At 41.6% G+C, this 23,723-nt stretch overlaps 1 protein-coding gene across 1 annotated transcript in view; it reads left to right on the forward strand.

Moving 5' to 3' along the window:
- Positions 1 to 17,401, forward strand: part of IMMP2L (inner mitochondrial membrane peptidase subunit 2) — a 1,432,488-nt gene extending 1,415,087 nt beyond the window's left edge. The window contains exon 6 of the mRNA XM_077471167.1: positions 17,074 to 17,401. Coding sequence (XP_077327293.1) covers positions 17,074 to 17,193 — 120 coding nt within the window. The 3' untranslated portion in view covers positions 17,194 to 17,401. The remainder of the gene's footprint in view (positions 1 to 17,073) is intronic.
- Positions 17,402 to 23,723: the final 6,322 nt, after the last annotated feature.

A 23,723-nucleotide genomic window follows, 5' to 3' on the forward strand; every position in this document is an offset into this window, starting at 1 on the left:
TGCCACACCTAACACTACTTCCTGTCTTTAAGAGCTGTTTCCAAAGGCTCTTAACCCTGTGTGCACTGGAATCCCTGTAGTCAGGGGTGGAGGCCCTTTCACATCCAAATATCACTTCAGGGCCCCTGAAATGCAAGGATCCCAAATATCTATCTATTAACCCAGAGAGAACTGCGAGTCAGTCCTCTCCTGATTATGGCTATTCCCAGGTATTCCTCACCCATCCTGGGTGACCCCCAGAATACTTCCACACTTCCCTTAAAGGGTCCATAACCCAAATATTGGAGCTATATAGCACCCGTCCAGGACCCAACCTTGGCACCCTATACATATCCCCCCCTCTGCTTCAGCATGGAGCTTTTGGAGGCACCATTCGACACCATACAATGGACTCGAGAGAAAGCATTCTGATGTATTCTCTCGGGTCTGTGGTCTACCACAAAATTGAACTCCTAGAGAGAAAGGATCCCCCTTGTCACCCTGGCATTGGTGTGCTTGTTCTGTCGCATCCAGGTCAATGGGGCATGGTCTGACACCAGGCGAAACCTCCTACCTAGGAGAAAATATCATAGAGAGTCCAGAGCCCACTTGATGGCAAGACACTCCTGCCCTACTACAGCATAGTTTTTCTCTGCTGTCTACTTTCTACTCATAAAAACTATGGGGTGCTCTTAACCCTTCGCTTGAAGCATCTGTCTGTACCACAAAATCCTTAGAAAATCTGGGTCTACGAGCACAGGTGCTGACACAATGCTGTTTAAAGTTTCTAAAAAGCCTCTTTCTGCCTTTGGTCAAGTCAGCCCGGTAATAGCCAACTATGACCAAAAATGCTCTGACCTGCTTTTTGGTTAATCCTGTATGGCGTCCACCTTACTCATTTGAGGCTTCACCAGCCTTCTACCCACAATGTACCTTATGTACTTGGCTTCCTCCATCCCAACTTCACACTTCTCAGGACTGATGGTGAACCGTGCTCTTCTCAAGAAGTTTACAACTGCCTGAACCCGGGGAAGATGAGATTCCCAATCAGTGCTAAAAATGACAATATCATCCAAGTAGACAGAGGTATATTGTCAATGGTGCAGTACTGATTTGTCCATTGACCTTTGGAACATGGCCAGAGTGCAAGTCAAATGGCATCCTCTTATACTGGAAGTGGCCTTCTGAAGTGGAAAAAACTGTTTTCTCTCCCTGTGTGCACTGGATTCCTTGATGAGGGGAATCTTCCAGTACCCTTTTGGGTCCAATTTGGTGATGTACTGGGAGGGACCCAGCCTCTCAATTAACTCGTCCACCCGGGGCATCTTTGGACACTTCAATCAGTTTGCTGAAGTCATCACAGAAGCGCAGAGTTTTCGATACCAAAACGATTGGACTCAACCATTCACTTTGCGATTCTTCAATAACATCAAGTTCAAGCATTCTTCTCACCTCTTTGGACACTGCCTTCCTATGAGCTTCTGGGATGCGATATGATTTTAATCGGATTCTTACATTGGGTTCTCTTATGATGTCATGTTCAATGACATTATAAGATGAGACCGGGTAACCCTGAAAACATTGCTCTGAGAGAGTAACAGCAACCCGCATTTGCACTTCTTGGAAACAGTCACCAGAACCAGGGGGTACTCCATGGTGTCCCCATGGATACACTCTACCCATAGAGTCTTACATATTGGGCCAAGTCTCCCAATCACCCTGGCATGTACCAGGGTCACCATGCTGCTGGAGTCCACTAGAGCCATGGCAGGAAGGTGGTTCACCCATGCTTCACATTCAGACCAGCCCTGCAATCCATAGGCTCCTCCTGAAGTGGCCATTGTGCCCAGGTATGGCCCCAGTAGTGACACCACCAACACTGTATGTTCCCCATCCTTGGGACAGGGACCAACCTTTGTGGCTCTCTGGAAGATGATGCTGGCCTTTTGCGGGTCACCGGTAAGGAAAGGGGAGATAATGCCAGCCCATTGGTCATGGGGCCACCCCTCTCTCTCTGCTATCCTCTCAATGACTCCTCCTGAAGTGGCCATTGTGCCCTGGTATGGCCCCAGTAGTGACACCGCCAGCACTGTATGTGCCCCATCCTTGGGACAGGGACCGACCTTTGTGGCTCTGTGGAAGATGATGCTGGCCTTTTGCGGGTCACCAGTAAGGAAAGGGGAGATAATGCCAGCCCATTGGTCACAGGGCCACCCCTCTCTCTCTGCTATCCTCTCAATGGTAGTGAGAAACGCCTCTACATCATTACTGGGTGTAAGTATTTGCAAGAAATGGCTGGCCCTCACGGATACTTGGTTGCCAGCGAAAATGACCGCTTGCTCTTGTCCATGAGCCAGAAAATGCTTTGAGCTCACATTTCATCACATTTAATCCTTTTTGAAGCCTATTAGAGCCATAGGCTCTAATCAGGTGCTTCAAAAATACACGCCTACCGCTGTAATTCAGGCGCCCAGTGTCCAAAAAGGGGCCAGATGCCTGAATAGGGGGTGGCGGCGGCAGCCATGGATAGATTCATGCATTGCATGAATCTATCCATTATACACAGAGGGGATGGCTGGAGAGAGGGGTCAGCGCCCATGCCCCCTAATGGACACACCACCACTGCTGTTGGGGGTACTTGAGGACTGGAGTTGAGAAACATTGGCCTAAAACACAGGTTTCTTCCCTGATACGGCACATTAGTGCTTTGTGGGCTTATCAACATCAGGCATCTGGTCTTCTGTTCAAACATTTAGGTTTTACCAGGTGGATGTTCAGACCTCCTGTTATGCCAATTATGCCAATTTCAAGCGTAAGGTGTTAAAAACTGCTCTGTGCCTCCCTTGATCCATTTGTTACATGGACCTTTGGACATTTTTCTTGTGTTGCCCACCCCTGTTAGATTACTTTTTTTTGTCATCCCGTGGATAAGACTTAAGATCCTGTATCCTGTACTGTACAACTAAGAAAATGTTTTTTTTTTACTTACCAGTAAAATCTATTTCTTGGAGTACAATGCAGGAAAAGGATCCCTCCTCCAACTTTGTTCTTTATGATTTCCCTATTGCTTGCTAAAAATCGAGTCTAGCTAGGAATGGAAAGCGTAATATAGAGGACATCTCTATTATATTCTTTTTTAGCCAGTGTCTAGTCACCTGAAGATAGTTGCATTTTACCCAGGGTTAGAAAGTAATTTAACAGGTCAAAAATCCTATTTTTATTTTCATTGAAAACAGGTAATCAGACATTTCCTTGGTCTAGTTAGATTCAATTTAAGTTTAAATGCCTTTTTTACTTACTAAATATGTAACTTAATATGTATACATACTAAATAAAACAGTAAAATCTTAACGGAAAAAAAAACGAAAAACATTTGAATACTTAGAATGTTTGCATACTATGTGTGGATCTCTCTTTGTCTCTCACTCTAGCTCTTCATACTATATATATTTTTAACCTTTGTGGGTGTGTGTATATATTTTTGTATGTCTGTGCTATATGTCTGGTTGCCATACTGAGCCAGCTTCAATACTGCCAGGTGAGTTGAACAAATTATGTGTCTGGATCCCATCATCTCTATGGGCAGCAGCATGTAAACAAAAAGAATGTAGCAATTAAATTTAGTCATTTGGATTTTATAATAAATGTACACAGAATAGAATAAAAAAAGAAAATGTGTATGAAAACATGCTTAAGGTGCAGGAACGTAAATCAGTCTGGTATATGAAACCTGCAGTAGATGCTAATGAAGACTACCTAAAATTATGGGATGCAGATTGCAGTAATAGCTATTAGCTCACAATTTGTTTCAATCCAAAAAACAAGATCTATTACTGCCAGTATATTATCTGTTGGGCATCAAATATGGTAAATTTAAAGTTAATCTATGTTATCATTGGGTGATTATTACTTCATCTGTGTGTTATACCCAGTGTATGGTGTAGCCTAGCCTGTCTGTAAATTTGATAGAACGTGACAATCACTGATCATAACTGCTTAAGGGGAAAATAGAGCTTGATGCCCAGTGTACAAAGAAAAACTGCCAATCATGCGATATAGCTATAAATAATACATGCAGCATATGAATTCTAATATGTTATCTAATTTGTAACAGCTTTATCTTTATTCACTAAACATAGAAAAAGTCCTGATTGATCTGGATAGCTAATATTTACAGAATTTCTTTAGAAAGTGAATATGTTTGGAGAATGTAGAACTTTAGTACCTGAAGTCCATAGTTTCAGCAAAGTTTCTATATTAGGAAGGATTTTACCTTCAGCTAAGTCATTATAATAATTAAAGACAGTCTCAACAAGCACCACACGTAATATTAACATACTATCTTTACTTAAAGTGTTACTAAACCCAGGACCCCGCATTCACTATATCTGGTCTCCCACAGAACACAGGACATGAAAATGCAGATATTTTAGTAAATACAAACTGCTAAATACCTTTTCTCATCAGCGGTATATAGCAGTCTTGTGATTCCTATCAGTTCCTAGTAAAGCTTGTAGGAGGATTTTTATTACTGTACTGAGCTGTCTTATCAGGAGCCAGGACCCCTGGCCCTCTGCCTGGACAGTGCTAATTGGCCCTGTGCTGATTGCATGCACTCGCCCAAGAAAAAAAAAACTCTCTAGCAATATACAACAAACTGAGCATGTGCAGCCTGATTCCAAAGGACATGCTCTGGAGTCAGTGGAAGAAGAGGAGCATCTGTGCATACAAGATCAAACAGTCTTTTTACAAAATGCAGATTAACCCCTTAGATTCCACAGTGAGTATAACAAGCATGCTTTACTGCATACAGTGGTGTGAAAAAGTGTTTGCCCCCTTCCTCATTTCCTGTTCCTTTGCATGTTTGTCACACTTAAGTGTTTCGGAACATCAAACCAATTTAAACAATAGTCAAGGACAACACAAGTAAATACAAAATTCAAAATTTGTAAATGAAGGTGTTTATTATTAAAGGTGAAAAAATATCCAAACCATCATGGCCCTGTGTGAAAAAGTGATTGCCCCCTAAACCTAATAACTGGTTGGGCCACCCTTAGCAGCAACAACTGCAACCAAGCGTTTGCGATAATGTGCATTGAGGCTTTTACAGCGTCCTGGAGGAATTTTGGCCCACTGATCTTTGCAGAATTGTCCTAATTCAGTTACATTAGAGGGTTTTCGAGCATGAACGGCCTTTTTAAGGTCATACCACAACATCTCAATAGGATTCAGGTCAGGACTTTGGCTAGGCCACTCCAAAGTCTTCATTTTGTTTTTCTTCAGCCATTCGGTGGTGGACTTGCTGGTGTGTTTAGGATCATTGTCCTGCTGCAGAACCCAAGTTCGTTTCAGCTTGAGTACACGAACAGATGGTCGGACATTCTCCTTCAGGATCTCTTGGTAGACAGCAGAATTCATAGTTCCTTTTATCACGGCAAGTCTTCCAGGTCCTGAAGCAGCAAAACAGCCCCAGACCATCACACTACCACCACCATATTTTACTGTTAGTATAATGTTCTTTTTATGAAATGCAGTGTTCCTTCTACGCCAGATATACTTGGACACACACCTTCCAAAGAGTTCCACTTTTGTCTCATCGGTCCACAGAATGTTGTCCCAAAAGTCTTGGGGATCATCAAGATGTGTTGTGGAGAAATTGAGACGAGCTTTGATGTTCTTTTTGCTCAGCAGTGGTTTTCTCCTTGGAACTCTGCCATGCAGGCCATTTTTGCCCAGTCTTTTCCTGATGGTGGAGGCATGAACGCTGACCTTAACTGAGGCAAGTGAGGCCTGCAGTTCCTTGGACGTTGTTGTGGGGTCTTTCGTGACCTCTTGGATGAGTCGTCGCTGCGCTCTTGGGGTAATTTTGGGCGGCCGGCCACTCCTGGGAAGGTTCACCACTGTTCCATGTCTTCGCCATTTGTGGATAATGACTCTCACTGTGGTTCGCTGGATTCCCAAAGCTTTGGAAATGGCTTTATAACCCTTTCCAGACTGATAGATCTCAATTACTTTCTTTCTCAATTGTTCCTGAATTTCTTTGGGTCTCGGCATGATGTGTAGCTGTTAAGGATCTTCTGGTGGACCTTACTGTGTCAAGCAGCTCCTATTTAAGTGATGCCTTGATTGTGAACAGGTGTGGCAATAATCAGGCCTGGGTGTGGCTAGAGAAATTGAACTCAGGTGTGGACAACCACAGTTATAGTATGTTTTAACAAGGGGGGCAATCACTTTTTCACACAGGGCCATGATGGTTTGGAATTTTTTTCACCTTTAATAATAAACACCTTCATTTACAAATTGCATTTTGTGTTTACTTGTGTTGTCCTTGACTATTGTTTAAATTGGTTTGATGTTCCGAAACACTTAAGTGTGACAAACATGCAAAGGAACAGGAAATGAGGAAGGGGGCAAACACTTTTTCACACCACTGTATACACACTGATTTTACAGTTGTGGGTTTAGTAACACTTTAAATTGTTTAGGCTGTCAAGATCCTAATGGTAGAATGTGCCCCTCTATTGAAATTGAAATCTTGAAAAAAGTTGTGTTATGGGTTTAACACTCTGCTGCTTCACGCAAATCAATGTGTCACATGCCTTCCCAAAAATAGCCATCTGTGTTGATGCACATTGCCCAGGAATATTACGCTATTTTACAAAAAAGTATCTTTAACCAGTTCCCACCCAGCCAATAGCAGATTGACAGCCGGGTGGGGTCTCTCCCATTCTGAGTGAATATCATATGACGTGCTTCAGGATGCACCGCTAATGCGCGCCCCTGGGGGCATGCGGCAGGGCGACTGGCGATGAGCTGTGTCCTCAGGACACAGCCCATCCCCGATCAGGTAAATTGTCTATTTTACCTTGTGATCGGCTGTGTCCAATCATAGCCGCTCACAACAGTAAATACACAGTGGTTACTCGCTGTTCTTGGCTTTCTTCTCCTCACACACCAATCATGTAAGGAGGAGAACCAATGATCTGTGAGTGAACTGCTTCTGTGTTATCTACACGCACATTCCCTCCCCCAAATAAAGAGAACCTGTTAGATCAGCCTATCAGTGGATCTGCCACACAGTCCATCAGTGGATCTGCCACACAGTCCATCAGTGGATCTGCCACACAGTCCATCAGTGGATCTGCCACACAGTCCATCAGTGGATCTGTCACACAGTCCATCAGTGAATGAATGAATGAATGAATCATTTGTATAGCGCTACAATGTGAACTGAATCGCCTCAAGGCGCTGATTGGTCCTGTGTTGTCAAGCTTCTTAGAAGAGGTAGGTCTTGAGTTTTTTCCTAAAGGCCTGATGGTTTTCTTCCATGCGGATGAAAGTCGGTAGAGCATTCCATAGCCATGGTCCTTGGACTGCGAATCTCCATTCTCCCTTTGATTTGTAACATAATTTGGGAATGAGGAGGAGGTTTTGGTTAGATGAGCGAAGGCTGCGATTGGGTGTATAGTGCTTTATTTTCTCGAGTAGGTATTGAGGAGCGTCTCCATGTGTGCATTTGTGGGTTAGGCAGAGGGTCTTGAATGTGATCCGATTCTTTACGGTTAGCCAATGTAGGCTCCTCAGGGAAGGGGAGATGGATTCCCAGGGTTTTTTTTCTGTTATCAGTCTTGCGGCCGTGTTTTGGATGAGTTGTAAGCGCGCAAGTTGATATTGGGGTAGTCCTATTTAGAGGGAGTTTGTGTAGTCGAGTCATGAATTAATGACTGTTCCAACTACTGCTGCTCTGTCCTCTTTTGGCATGAAGGGGGTGAGTCTACGTAGCAGGCGGAGTAGATGGTGAGATCTGCTGACTACTGATCCAATTTGTGCATCCATTGACATTTCTGAGTCAAAAATGACTCTGAGACTCTTGGCCTGGGTCCTTGGAGAGATGGTCTGTCCAAAGATGGTGGGTGGTGTCCAAGGGGTCTTGGTTTGGGAATTTTAGTTTGAGTGTAGGATAAGAAGCTCTGTTTTCATTTCGTTGAGTTTGAGGGAGCTAGTGGTCATCCAGTCATCTATCAGTGAGGCATTTTTCTAGTTGCTGATGATGGTCTTTTTGTCCGGTGATGTGAAAGTAGAGTTGCGCATCGTCAGCGTATGAGGGGAAGCAGAGGTCTGATATTCTGATGATTTTGAGGAGGGGGCGGATGTATGTGTTGAAGAGCACTGGTGACGAGGGTGATCCTTGAGGGACTGCACAAGAGATTGCCTGGGTTTCAGAGCGGAATGCTCCTAGTTTCACTGTTTGAAAATGATTTCCTAAGAAGGATGCAAACCATTATAGAGCTGAATCTGTGACTCCTGCTACTTTTGTGAGGCAGATGAGTAGAGTATTGTGGTCCACTGTATCAAACCCTGCACTGAGGTCCAACAGTACCAGGAGACATGATTCTCCGTCATCTGCTGCTTCAAGGGCGTCATACCATATCTTGAGGAGTGCCGTTTCTGTACCATGGCCTAGGCGGAAGCCTGATTGCAGCGGGTCCAGGAGTTTGTGTGTGTCCAGGTGGCATTGTAGCTGTTGTACTACCGCTTTCTCCATAATCATGGAGATGGTGTTAAGGCTTGTTATCGGTCTGCGGTATTTAGGTGGAGAGGGTCAAGGTTGGGTTTCTTTAGCAGGGGTTTGATGGTGCCTTGTTTTAGGGCGCTCGGGACAATCCCTTCTTTAAACGACTGATTTATGAGGTGAGTTATGGTGGGAGCCAAGATGTCGGAACATTCTTTCAGGAGTTTTATGGGAATGATGCCAATTGGTGATGTGCTGTCTCAGAGGTTTTTGATGTTTTTAGTGGTGTCCGTGGTGATTGGGGGTCAGAGAAAATATCGGTGGTTGTTGGATGTTCGTGTCTATATCTTCTTTTTGCTTTGTTTGAATGAGGTTGTTGTTTTTTCTGCTGAATTGTTTTCCGGATGTTGTAGATTTTGTCGATGAAACTATATGATAACTCATTACAGAAATCTTGGATTTCATTTTCTGGGGGCTCTAAGCAGGTAGGGGTCATCGACTGAGCAACTATTTTGAAAAGTTCCTGAGGGCGGTTTAAGGCTGATGAGATGGTATTCGAGAAACAATCTTTTTTAGCTTTGAAGATTGCTTTGTGATATTTCTCCGGATTTCTTCTCCATGCTCTTTTAGCTCTTCTGCATTCTTGCTTGAGTAGAGTGAGAGTGCCATTAAACCATCTCAAGTTTTTTTCTCAGGATGTAGCGAAGATCCTGGACCTGAAGAATACTGATGGTGACAGCTGCGGTGTGTTGTGGTGCTGATAACGATGCAAATGGTTCTGGTAATGGTGATGGGGGGGGCCTGCTGACCTATCGCCACCTCGTTGATCAAGAGGAAGGCAAAAAACCCCTAGCTGTGCCAACCAATTGCTCCAGTAGGGGGAAAAATTCCTTCCTGACCCCCGGAGGCGGTCGGACCACAGGACCCTAGATCAACTGCTAGGGGATGGTCCAGAGAGCTTACCTAATCAGGCATAGTCCAAAGAAAAAGAGAGGCAAGGAGATGGGGACTGAGGAAAGGAGAAGAGGGCACTGGGGGCCTAAGCCACTACTTACCAGTGATGCAGCTGCCTTTGGGTGGAGCAAGAAGGACGTCAGGGGTAGGCCTGGCTTGCTGTATCACCCGGTGCCTCTGCGGTGAGGTTCGGTTGCTAAGGCAGTGGTGTTTGGGATGGGAAGGGCATGGCGGCCTGCTGAATATAGGGCCGGTGGTGAGCTGGGAGGTGGGCTGGCGTTGGCTGGAGCTCAGCCGCAGCCGCGGTCTTCCTTGTCTAGCAAGCTAGAGCAGAGGCGACCAACGGTGGCTGTGGATAGTGCCCAAAACAGATGGGCTAGGGTCAGGAATGGGACCGGGTCCCGGTAGAACCTGATGGGTGGTCCAGGGGATATGCTCTGGGTGCCAGTGCAGTCCTGTGGCCGTGCCTGGGTGGACCAAGATGGCCACCGGGCTAGGCCGGAGCCGTGAGCTGTCCTGGTCTTGGGTTCCCGGTGGTGCTCTGGTCCCGTTTGTGGATGGAGGGTACGGTCCGGTCAGAGTGGGTTCCTTGGACTACCAAAGGAGGCTGGTGGAGGGGGTGAAGCTGTGGACCAGCACTGGCCAGAGCTAGGCCCGAGCTGCGATGTGTCTTGTGAGACTGCCCACGAGGCTGGCGGCGTCAGGCGCACTAGGCTGGGCTAGGCGAGTGGAGCCCGGGGGATACTCTTCTTGTTCGTTGAAGCTAGAGGGAGGGTCCCGGTTCAATACCGCTGCTGCTGCTGGGGGGGGGGGTCCGTGGGGTCCTGGATGGCCGGATGGCTGGCGCTACTGATGGAGCTTCTGACAGCTTCTGACAACACGTCCTTCTGCCGCGGACATAAGAAATAACACTGGAAGACTGGGGGCCTCAACAAACCTGCTATCATTCCTCTTGCCTTTGCTTGTCTGGGGATCTGTCACACAGTCCATCGGTGGATCTGTCACACAGCCCATCAGTGGATCTGTCAGGACAACCCCTTAGTGCCGCCATCAGTGGATCTGTCATACAGTCCATTAATGCCGCCATCAGTGGATCTATCATACAGTCTATTAGTGCTGCCATCGGTGGATCTGTCACAAATCCCCGTCAGTGGATCTGTCACACACCCCCGTCAGTGGATCTGTCAGCGCAGCCCATTAGTGCCACCACCAGTGAATCTGTCAGTGCAGCCTGTCAGTGGATCTGTCAGCACAGCCCATTAGTGCAGCCTCAGTGTCACCCATGACAGAGTCAACTTCACTGCTGTCCATCAGCAGCATACCCATCGCAGGTTCACATTAGCTGCCATGTCCTAAATATATTTTACAACTGCGAAGGCATATACAATCCTTATGTCAGATGATGAGAGCAGTGGGGAGCTCTTACTATCTGATTCTGATTCGGAATACAAGCAAGTAGAGAGCAGTAGCCCTGCAGCACCATATACACTATCTCAAAAAAGTGAGTACACCCCTCACATTTTTGTAAATATTTTATTATATCTTTTCATGTGATAACACTGAAGAAATTACACTTTGCTACAATGTAAAGTAGTGAGTGTACAGCTTGTATAACAGTGTAAATTTTCTGTCCCCTCAAAATAACTCAACACACAGCCATTAATGTCTAAACCGCTGGCAACAAAAGTGAGTGTACCCCTAAGTGAAAATGTCCAAATTGGGCCCAAAGTGTCAATATTTTGTGTGGCCTCTATTATTTTCCAGCACTGCCTTTACCCTCTTGGGCATGGAGTTCACCAAAGCTTCACAGGTTGCCACTGGAGTCCTCTTCCACTCCTCCATGATGACATCATGGAGCTGGTGAATGTTAGAGACCTTGTGCTCCTCCACCTTCCATTTGAGGATGTCCTGCAGATGCTCAATTGGGTTTAGGTCTGGAGACATACTTGGCCGGTCCATCCCCTTTACCCTCAGCTTCTTTAGTAAGGCAGTGGTCATCTTTAAGGTGTGTTTGGGGTCATTATCATGTTGGAATACTCCCTTTCGGCCAACTCTCTGAAGGGAGGGGGTCATGCTTTGGTTCCATATGTCACAATACATTTTTGGTTCCTGATACTTTGTAACACTAGCGAGTCACATGACACCGGGGAGGGGAAAATGGCTAATTTGAACCAATTTGGACAAGTGTACTCACTTTTGTTTCCAGCTGTTTAGACATTAATGGTTGTGTGTTGCGTTATTTTGAGGGGACATCAAATTTGCACTGTTATACAAGCTGTACATTCACTACTTTAAATTGTAGCATAGTGTAATTTCTTTAGTGTTGTCACATGAAAAGATATAATAAGATATTTACAAAAATGTGATGGGTGTACTCACTTTTGTTAGATACGCTACCTTGACGACGCTAGACTCTGGGAGGGATGGCCCAGTACCAGTATTGGAATAAGGCATCGGGCCCAAGTCTACTACTTTATGGCTGCCTCCAGCTCTAGGTTAGCTACATTCCCCCCTTTCACCACACAGTCAGGTGTACAGCCCAACACTGAAAATGTTTTTTCCGTTAAAATTTGCTGCAGGACAGTGGACTAAACAAATATTTTTGCAGGGCAATTTATTGCCACCAACACCAATTCTTCCTATGCCCGTATGTTTTATTGGTGGAGGAGTTAAAATTGTTTTTGGGCCTTTTTAATATGGAGCTTACAAAGAAAAAGTGAAGTGCATGCCTACTGGTCCACCGTCCCCATCAACCACATGCCAATTTATTCTGCTGTCATGTCCAGGACACGCTATGACATGATTATGCACTTAGTGCCTTCCCCAAGATCATCACCCAACCATGATAAATTATATAAAATATGCCCACTAATAAAATATTTTTCCAAGCGATTTGCAGAATATGCCCCAGACTCAAACATTTGTTTTGACGACTCCCTTGTCGACCTTACTGGCCGGCTGCAATTCAAACAGTATATTCCCAGTAAGAGGGCCAGGTACAGATTAAAACTCAACAAACTATGTGAAAGAGCCACAGGATATGTGCATGCCCTTGTACAAAGGCAAAGACTCCGAACTCCAGCCCCCTGAGTGCCCAACGTACATTGGTACCAGAGAGAAAATTTTCTGGGACCTGGCATCCCACTGTTAAAAAAAGGCTACCATAGCTACTCCAACAATTATTATATAATACAATAAATAGTGCTGCGCTATCTTCAATAATAAAGTGCCAAGTGTCATGTATATCAAAAAATAAATTAAATCAAGGAATATATTATATTAAATTATCCCAGGAGAAGTACAACATATTTTGTACTTTCTGCAATCTAGCCACAACAACCAAAAGTGCAGAGTGCTAATTGAAAAGTGCTAGATAAAAGTGCCAAGTGCTAAAAAAAAAAAAGGGGCTGAAGATCCTTAGTATTAATCTTGTTTTGGAGTGAAGGAACAAAACCTCCTCAAAGTAATCCACTCATATTATCCCTGTTATCAAAATGGGATACAAGGTACAGGTGAAAAAATAAAATACATTTAAATAGTAATATTAATAGTGTATATTTATATGATTATATATAAATAAATAAATTGTGAATCAATCCACAACCTAGCACCAACATAAATTAATAGATAATGATATCCCAAAATATAACGAGCAATAAGTGAAAAAATAAATTGTGATTAGGGTCATATACACAGCAGGTGTTAAAAAAAAGTAAAAATATTAAAATGAATAAACTATATAGATAAATAGTACAGAGCAACACAACCAGCGTGCCCAATAAGTGATCAAATATAAAAAATATTTTTAATAATTATAGTAAAAATTATAATAATTAATTATCTGGAAAAAAAGTTTGCATTGATAGAAAGTATTATTATGCAAATAAATATGTGTAAAAATTTACTTATCCAGGGAGGATCACACTAAGGGGGGAGGGGGGGGGGGTGACTCATCCTGGGTGCATTAGCAACTTCAGATCAGTGAAGATATCCCAGGGAAGATCGCCACACTTATCCTCCTTCAGTAGAAATAAGCCACAAGGAAAAGAGGTGGGAGATGGTTCTTGTTTCCTCCAATCAGGTAGTTCCGTTTAAAAAAAGAAGAAAGGTAACATTGCGCAATATTGTAACAACAAACACCACTGAATCAGCATAGAGAACCACTCACATATCCAGAAGAATGAGAGCGCAATATGAATGGTCAGATCACTGCATGAGCCTGCAGCCGCTGCGCTGCTAGAATCACTCGTGCGCTGTCAGGTCTCCTCTCCCTCACACGTCTGACGCTTCTCTGCTATCTGTACCATGAAAAAACCTTGGCCTGCAGGACCACCAGAAAAACCAGAAAGGGTCCCCCACAAAACTTAGTTACAACAAGGCTACGAGGGGGGGAATCAGCAAGTCTGAGGAATGAGGAATTGTTGGGCATGAAGTGGAGGGATAAGAGATGTCTATGTCCTGTTCACCATCCACAATGACACCTTGGGAGAGATTCCAAAAAGATACGGTGCCATTGGAAATCCTGAATGCGTTCATGCTTATAATCTATTCATGGAGGGGTGGATTTAAACGACCAGATGCTTAGCTTAATAAGCTTAATTCACTTATTAATTTCAACTCTGGATATATGTATTATAGGAAGATCTTGCTTTTTTTTGCCCCATCAGTCTTATCCATAATGTATATGATAACATATATGTTGGTGTCAAAAAGGTGAAGCTGAATTGGCGGTGCCCCAGGTTATTTGAAACTATTCCTAACTAAAGTTCAAGTTTGTATAGTTTCTAATAATTGTTTTCAATTAAAGACACCCATAAAATAACTGAACGAAATGGGTACTCGTGCAATCTCTGTGACTCATTCTAAGAACTGGTTCAATGTAGCAATGAGCAATCTCTAAAAATTGTCAGAAAAATCGATCTTTACCTATCATTGTTTATTTATGGGAGAATGATGGGTGACTAGTATTTCTATAAATATTCACTTTTTTTTGTTTGGGTCTCTGCTGCATGTATCTCTGTAACAAGTTCAGCTTGGTCATATTTTAAATGAGACTCACGCAAAAATGCTCAAGACAATAAAAAGGAAAATGTAAGTTGATAGTGACCAATCCGTTTCTTTGTTTTTCTTTTTATTTGAGAACAGTTTTAATGTACATCGTCATTATAGGCAAAATTTCCACTTTTTTACAAATGTAATGAAGACCATTGTTTAAAAAAAATTTGACTTGAAAAACAAAAATTAGAAAAGAACATTGGAACCATTTGCACTTCATTTTTTTTTTTAATGGATATTATTATTGATATATGTAGATGTAAAAGTATCTATAGCTCAGTAATTTAGGTTTGTTATAACAGCAGGGCTTTGAGGCACATGCAATTAGATTATGGTTTGAACATTATTTATAGTTCCTTTAATGTACTGTCTGTTAAAAATACATAAACCTTCCAACATGAACCACGTAAAAAGGCACAGGGGTGAAAGGAGAGTTCAGAGTCCAGGATAACACCTAGCACCCTGACATGGGGGGATGGGTGGATGATTGTGTCATTACTCTTGACAGAGAAGTCAGGGGAAGAGGCGCGTGGGGGAGGAAATATTATAAGTTTGGTTTTGTTCAGTTTTGTTCGGTAATGTTTCACAATAAAGTCCTTTAAAATAGTATTTGACTGCCAGATGATTTAAGTTATAAAGGTAACTAGACATCCTGGAGCAGGTTATGTTTGCAGGGGGCTGCATAAATACGTCACAAATAATCTAATTAAACCTGGAAAAAGTAATCTGCAAAGATTTGAATTTTCTAATGAGTGGATGCCTGCAACCATGCAATTGAGAATCAGGAACATGTTCTTCATTCAGGCTTCACTTTTTGTCTCCGTCTTTTAAAAAATATTATTGTAAAAAATATAAAATTAGCTTCAGACTTGACCATATTTTTAAGTGATATAACTAATAATAATAAACTTTCTTTTATATAGTGTTTTTAAATGTACTTTCTCACAGTGTTTTATACAAAAAAGCAATACACAAGGAAAGGAACAAAAAAGTAATAGATGAAGGGTTGTCTAAATCTGACCATACATTGTAACAACTTCAGATGGGTCCTGAGGAAGCTTCCAAAATGAACTGTTGGTTGCCTCCCACCAAACTTCCCTTAAAAAAATTGAAGGAGCCAGTTGGAAACTCAGATGCCTCTGCTGTTTGGATTTTTCTTACAGCTGGCAGTGCTGGATAATGGGAAGGGGGTCTTTCCACCATAGAGTGTAGCTGGATTTAAGAGATAGACAATAGAATAATATTGCCACTAAATGCAACACGTTCAGGTTAATGAGGGCTGCCGCAACTGCCCTGCGACTGCATGCAATGCATACATTGAGATGATGTGGCCTTTTGAGTATTAAAACAGGCAGTGAGGAGGCATGATATTTGTCTTCTATCTACTTTTTTAACTACCTTCCTAAATGCAATCCCCTGCAACAAGGGCTACCGCATGTCTGAATGAGCCATTAAGCTAGCTAGCATCAATACTCAACCCCAGATTCTTCAATTTGAGGTTAAACCCAAGAACATTGCTATTAACAAATTAGAGGAGTTAGAGGACTGATTTCAGTCTTGTCAGAGTTTAGTGGAAGTGAATTTTGAGTCATCCTTGTTTTTATGTCACAGATACAGTTGGATAGGAGAGAAACAGCCACATTAGAATATGATTTAGCATTGATGTGTATCTGATTATATTATCTTACAGCTAACAAACTGGAAATGTGTACATTATAAAAAGTCAGGAATAGAACCCTAAAGGAATACCATACTTGTACCAATTTCAGACTCAAATCCACCAAGAATGATAAAGTGATAGTAAGATAACACATAATTAATTTCAAATACATTTCTGAATCTCCAAATGGGGTTTAAAGGTATAAGAGTGTAAATGTTGGCAGGCACCACCCTAATATCAGTTGATATTGGCCGGTTCAACAGAGACCGGCTGACATTTGACCAGTGTGTACAGTAGCCTGTCCGACAGAAGCCTGACCGAATGGGCATGTTTAAATAACCAATAATCAATTGGCATCCAATCAGTGCTTGCAGCCAATGGCTACGAGTGTTGATCACTGTGTTCTGGCTGGCGTGTGGTCCCCCTGTCAAAACACAATAGCGCAGTGGGGAGATCACTGTACTAACATCACACAATTAGTACAGCAAGCTCCTACTTTTTTTTTCCACCCTGCTAGGTTGAAGGAAAAAACCTACCTGTCTGTACCAGTCTTTGGAGATCATGGTCTACAGTATCAAAGGCAGAACTGAGATCAAGATGAAAAAGAATAGAGAGCCAGAGTCAGAAGTTAATAAAAGTTGTTCAGCAGATGTACACTGCCAGAATCAACTCCCAAATACTTCCAATAAACATGTCTTCTATAGACAGTAAAATTCTAAATACATCATACTGTATATTGCAGTAGAAGTAGAACCTCAATTGTGGATTTGTGATAAGGTGAGCAAGGCTGAATTCTTGGAACTTAAAGCAGTGATGTAATAAATTGACAGTGACAGTCCTCCGGTATTTGTACATGTAAAAAGCTATAGCGACGTTGTCACATATTATGAACTAATATACTTGTCTTTTACAGGTTTCACTTGGCCTTCTGCATGCACAAGCCACCCATATCTTGTGGCCACCTAAACGATGGCAAAGATTGAATCAATTTCTACCTGAAGAACGCAAACCAATCCACACTGACAATGATTGAATTCCTCTAAATGATCCTAAGTGCAATTTATATATTTAATACTCATTACTGAGTGCAAATTATGTAATTGTTTAATTTCAAACTGTCAATGTTGTAGCATATCAAGGTTCAAAAACAACTCCTTTTGTTAATTTGAAATAATTTTTGTTTTTCATACTGATCTTTTCAGTTTAGTATCCTATATTAAATTCAGAAAATCTTAATCATATGAATTTTCCTCCTGTGTCTATTAATTTGAACAGTTTACAAATTCAGCATCAATGCTAAAGTGGCTTTTTCATATGCATGACATAACATTAATCTTGATATACACACGTAACTTAAACCATGCCTACAGACCTTCCAACACTGCACATTCAGGTTGATTAAACATGTAAACGAATGTTTCGATTGAAGCAATGGTATGCTTGAAAACGAATTTAGAGGTGGCCAATAAACAATATGGATCAACCTTCTCTTCTAGAACTAGGTATTCACATTCTGCACAGGGGTAAATCTGAGTAACTGATCGTCTATAAAACAGATACATGGTAAAAGTAAACATAATTTGATGTAAAAATATACAGTTGCAGCACTAAATACATTTTAGAATCTAAAAATATATACCATTAATCAGTGAAAAGACTTCAATAAAAAAAACAATGATATAGAACTAAATTCGCAAGAAGAAACATATGTTCACATTTCACAAATATGAAAAAACACAAATAAGTGACCAATTATTAGTCCATATATCAATGTATATAATAGGTCCACCAATTCCTGAACATATGGTGCATAAATTCCTCCTTAACTTCATTCAAGATGTGCGAATTGCATTGTGAAAATCCACTGCCAAAACCACCACCAACGCTCTGCACTCACCAGAAAATGTGGCTGCCAAAAATTATAAGCAGTAACATCGCTCTTTGCAATCACCCAGACGACAACAGCTCTCAGGTGGAAGCAGTCCCTTTAAACATATCCACTGATCAGATCTTCTTGGTCAAGGGTGAATAAATATAAAGTGTATTAGCCCACATGAAAATGGCTGCCGTTTAACAGCTCCATTCAATTCAATTTAATTGAGATATATATAAATATAGGAATTGTTATAATTAGTACTCTTTGACCCCTGAGGATGCGCTACAGTGTGAAATGCAGTAGGAGGAGTTCTGACTTATGCAGCCACACAAAGTCCAGAGTGGACTCTGTGTGGCGGCCACATTTGTAAGTGCTGGCGATTTTTTATTTATTTTTTTAACCTATGTTTTGGACTACGTGCAGACATTTTAAATACATACTACACTATCGAAGTTATATCTGGCTCTGTTTGGTGAGCATCTATCCCATACAGCCACACTTTATATTCATACACATTGGACCATGAAGATCTGGTCAGTCGATCAGTTTAAAGGGACCACTTCCATGAGAAAGCTGTTGTCATCTGGGTGATTAGAAATAGCTCTGCTGTTGCTTATAATTTTTGGCAGCCACATGTTCTGGTGTGCGGAGTGTCAATGGTGGTTTGTACACACTGGATTTTCAGTGTAATTCACGCATCTTAAGTGAAGTTGAGGAGAAATCTATGCACCATATGTTCAGGAATTGGTGGACCTATTATACAAATTGATACAGTATATGGACTATTGATTGGGCTCTTATTTGAGTATACTTTTTCACATTTGCATTTCTTCTTGTGAATCTAGTTCTATATAATATTTTTTTTATTTTTCATTGAAATCTTTTCACTGATTACTGGTGTATATATATTTAGATGTTAAAATTTGGTTAGAGCTACACCCATATATTTTTACATACACTGAGGGGAATTGGGTATATTAATCTCTGGTGCTAGCTACTTCTTTTGACCACTAAGCACCGACTCAGCATTTTATATTATTTGGCTGATGGCTGTAGTAAGGTGTACTACAAGACCTATCATCTGATATTAGGAGCCAAATAATAAACCAAAAAAGACAGGTTATAAAATGCATGTTACATTATGGGATAATAGCCAGAAAAACAAAAACCAGGACTAAAGTACGAAAACTGGACAAAGTTATAAAAATACAGTAAATCTTATTTAACGAAGAAAGACAGTTAGTAAGCGATTTAGGCTTTGATACTCAAAAAATCAGGCCAAAAACTAAAATGTTGTCTCTAACTCGCACTGTGTTATAGCTCTAAATAACAAGAAATAGGAAAATATTGACACACCAGTTAAAAATAATATTCTTAAAGCGGTAGTAAACCCGCAATTTTTTTTTTTTTTTTTTTTAAACCTGCAAAGCAAAAGGCATAATGAGCTAGTATGCACCGCATACTAGCTCATTATGAAATACTTACCTTAGAACGAGGCCCCGACATCTCGCCTGATCCACGCCGAGGGAGCCGACATGCTCCCTCGGCGTCTCTTCCGGGTATCGCGGCTCCGGCGCTGTGAGTGGCCGGAGCCGCGATATCGTCACTCCCACGCATGCGCGCGGGAGATTTAAATCCGGCCGGACGAGCGCTGCCGGATTTTCACGGAGAGAACCCCCTTGTGCGCATGCGCCGCTGCAGTCAGCGGCGCATACCGAGGGGAATATCTCCTAAACCGTACAGGTTTAGGAGATATTTTTTTTACCTACAGGTAAGCCTTATTATAGGCTTTCCTGTAGGTAAAAGTTAAAAAAGTGGGTATACAACCACTTTAAGCATATTCAAAAGCTGCATGTTTTTATCTTTAGTTTGTTGGTTTTGGGTGGAGTAAGGAATTGTTTAAACCCTTGCCAGTTTTTATATTTCTGCTGTGCATCAATGGGGAGATTTAGCATCACTTCCTGTCAAGAAGACACATTAGCAAGTGAGAGAACATCTCCCAAATGTGAGGGCCCTCCTGTACAGTTTTCAGCTCAACAGAGTTCCCATTTAAAGAGTTTTGCTCAATTTTTATTTCAGTGGCATCTTTAAAATTTTGGATTTGCCATCACATTCTCTCTGATGGCAAACTGTAACCAGGGCAAACATTCATCTCCCAGCAAAAGAAAAAAAAAACACATATTAAAACCAGGTTCACATTGTAGCCGTCCCAGACACACATGTAAATTACACACATTCCCTGACTCACAGGAAAAACACTAATTGATTCATTAATTCCTAACTGCACTGCTACGCATAGGAAAATGTAGCGTTTTGTGTGTAAAACCACATGATGCTGGAGCATGCTGAAGCTCTGTGCTGCTATGTTCTTTCTAAAAAGGATTGAGGACTATTTCCCTTGTGTTTCCTGCAGGTACAGCAGCCCATTCAAATGAATAGGCTTCTGTGTCCTCCCAGACCTGTAACAGTTTTATGTGATGTGACCTAAGTTGTTTCAATAAAATATGGGATTTCAAGTCTTTCTCCAGTGTGCGGCTAGCCAGAGTTTTTCTGCCTACTTGCTAACAGTGTGAATCTGGTCTAAAAGTATGTGAAGGGTTTTCATACTTTCTTACTCCATCCAAACATACTGTATATTTCAAAATTAAAAACAAAGGATAACTTCAATATAAGATCCTTAATTCATACAGTTCTGGAAACAGTATATCCATTCTTTTATGTTTATTAAGCAATTAACATTCATGCAGAACTCATTCTGTGCAAGCTCTGGTGCAAACTATTGTATTGGACAGTGTTCTGGTTCCTGGTTCTTAAGAACTGCTATCAGTGCACATGATCTCATCATAGAGTCACTGGTAAAATGTTTGGTCAACATATTAACTCATTGCTAAAACATAACAAAGATCTGCAAGAAAACAAGCAGTGTTGGCATGAAGGAATAGAATTGACTTAAGCCCCATACACACCATCAGTTTTTCTGCTGATTTTTGTCTTCAGATTTACCAAAACCATGTAGTGCAAGGGCCTGCCTGATTGCATACAAATTAAAACTCCTAAGGTTTGACCTCATATTATATGGTTTTGGTAAATCTGAAGGAAAAAATCAGCAGAAAATCTCATAGTGTGTATGGGGCTTTACTTGTAGGAAGCAGGTATTACAACATCATGACAAACAGGGTCCCTATAGACGCAAAATTTAAGGAGGCGCTGCTCATCACTGTTGCACCCTGCAATTGGATTGATATTTGACTGCACATTACTTGTCATGTTGTGGTAATAGGAAAGAAAAACAGCGTACTACTATAGTTGCTGAATCTGATGATCAAAGTGCAAATGTCAGCAACTTTACAAGTCTAAATTAATTCATTCATACCACATTACAATTATACATCAGCAGCAGCCATTTATTTTTCTAAAAAAATATAATTAAAAGCAACCCTTAGTCTACACTTAGTGGACTGAGAAGTAAAATTTGAGAAGAATAATTGCATCAGTCTGCTGCAGAGAGAGAGATAAGTATTTTCCAATCCTTCATTGATCACATTAAGTGTAAAATTGTAACACTGCAGCTAATCATAAGGTAAGGGGGCTGTGTGTGAGATAACATGCATTGACATATGCAAAAAAAAAAAATCACAAGTACTAATATATACTCTACTTGCTTGTATCATATACAGTAAGTGTAGCACCAATTTATATCCTCTTATTAAGGAACAAAGCCTTCTCGTTATTTGTAAGAACAGGATGCAACTCTAAAAAGCGACTCATTTGGGTCCCAATTGGTTTCCCAACTGGCAAAAATATATCAGTTATCCATAAAGAATAATCCACCTGGTACTGTATTCAAAAGTAACATCCAGTGAAGCATCTAATGTGATATATTCTCCAAACAGAAACATTATTATGTTGTACAATAATCATAGCATGTCTCAGTGAGGTGATGCTGCATTAACTTACAGTCTGTGCCCAGTGACTAGGGATCACCTTTCCTCTATCTCTCTGACCATGTAATAATCCCTCACAATAAGTAGATCACACTTGGTGACCTCATCGCAAAGTGCACAGTGCACAACCGTATTTGAAAATGGCAAAACAAAAACACAGCATTGAAGGTCAGTAAATACAATTAGTAAAACAAGGTAGGGTAATTATCACACGACTCCATTAGAAATCTGGATGTATTACACTAACACCACAATATAGACCTTTTTATTTTTTTGTGTTGCAGTTCTGTTTTTTTTGCAAATTAATATGTTTTGCATTAAGGCTGCCTAATCAAATTAATGGATTGTTAAAAATTGGGCATACATATTTTTTTTCTTGTGCAGAGCACGATGACACACAGTCAGGTTGTCAATCCCCTGTTGTGTGCTTGGAGCCAGGGTGTGTCTTCAAGGATTGGCTGGTATCTGAAAAAAACGTCAGGAATGACTCACTCAGAAAGCAGAGGAAGGAGAGAGCAGACAGGATAGATACTAAGTGGACTGAAGTACACACTATAGCAGGATATGCTTTGCTCATTTTATCATTTCAGAAGTTTACATCAACTTTAAGATTGAACCTCTGAACCTCCCACACAGAGCTGGTGCAAGGACTTTTGAAACTTCATTTTGCCCCCCCCCCCCAACACCAGTCAAATGTAGCCTCACCAGCACAATGTAGCCTCACCAACACACATCAAATGCAGCCTACCAGTGCCATTCAATGCATGTTTGCTTGCTGCGGGAGTCGGGACACAGACACAGTCCTCCACCACTGCTGCGCCTCTGATACTATGTGTGAATGGAGTGGCGGCTGCCTGCTGATGCTGAGACTTAGCTGCTTGTTGCAGAGAGAAGAGAGTAGGAAAACCAGTGGCTGGGCGCCCTAGGCAGCAAGGCACCCTAGGCGGCCGCCTAGTTTGCCTAGTGGTAGCACCGGTCCTGCTCCCACATGCCTGTGAAGGGGTGCATCTCTGTGATGTACAGAAAGTGCTGCCGGATCACTGACATTTACAAAGGAAACATGGGGGTTAAGGAAAATCCACTTTGCACTGCAAGTGCACTTGGAAGTGCAGTTGCTGTAGATCCGAGGGAGACATGCAAGGAAAATAAAAAACAGTATTTTAGCTTGCACATGATTGGATGATAAAATCAGCAGAGCTTCCCCTCATTTCAGATCTACCCCTTAGATTTAGAGCGACTGCACTTCCAAGTGCACTTGCAGTGAAAAGTGAATTTGCCTTTCGTAAATAACCCCCATAGTGTTTAAAATTGCCAACAAATTATATTTCATAGACAACTTCTTTAAAAAAAAGTGGAAATACCCCTCCAAGGATCTGTTATGGATTTTAGGGAATATTTGGAGGGGTGTGTGTGTGTGTGTGTGTGTGTGTGTGTGTGTTTTTTTAAGTAAGCTGGCAATAAAATGTAATGTAATTCCTAGGTCCAAATCGAACTGTTGGCTCATCCCTACTGATAAGCTACCGGCTTATGAAATGGCAGTGAAAACACTGATAGCTATACCCCCTACAACAGTTTTCACCCCACTGCAGTACAAGCAGGCACAGCTTATAATTAATGGAAGAAGATGTTCTAATTTAGGAAAACTGATCTGGGAAGTATGTAAGGGGGAGAAGTGATCAAAAGAAATGTGTCCACTAACAAGTTAAAGTGGAAGAAACAAAAAAAATGCATGTCTCTCCTGTC

Source organism: Lithobates pipiens, unplaced genomic scaffold (assembly GCF_037356315.1).
Source record: "Lithobates pipiens isolate NorthernLeopardFrog02 unplaced genomic scaffold, aLitPip1_a1.2 Scaffold_8, whole genome shotgun sequence".
In the NCBI taxonomy this organism is placed as follows: Eukaryota; Metazoa; Chordata; class Amphibia; order Anura; family Ranidae; genus Lithobates; species Lithobates pipiens.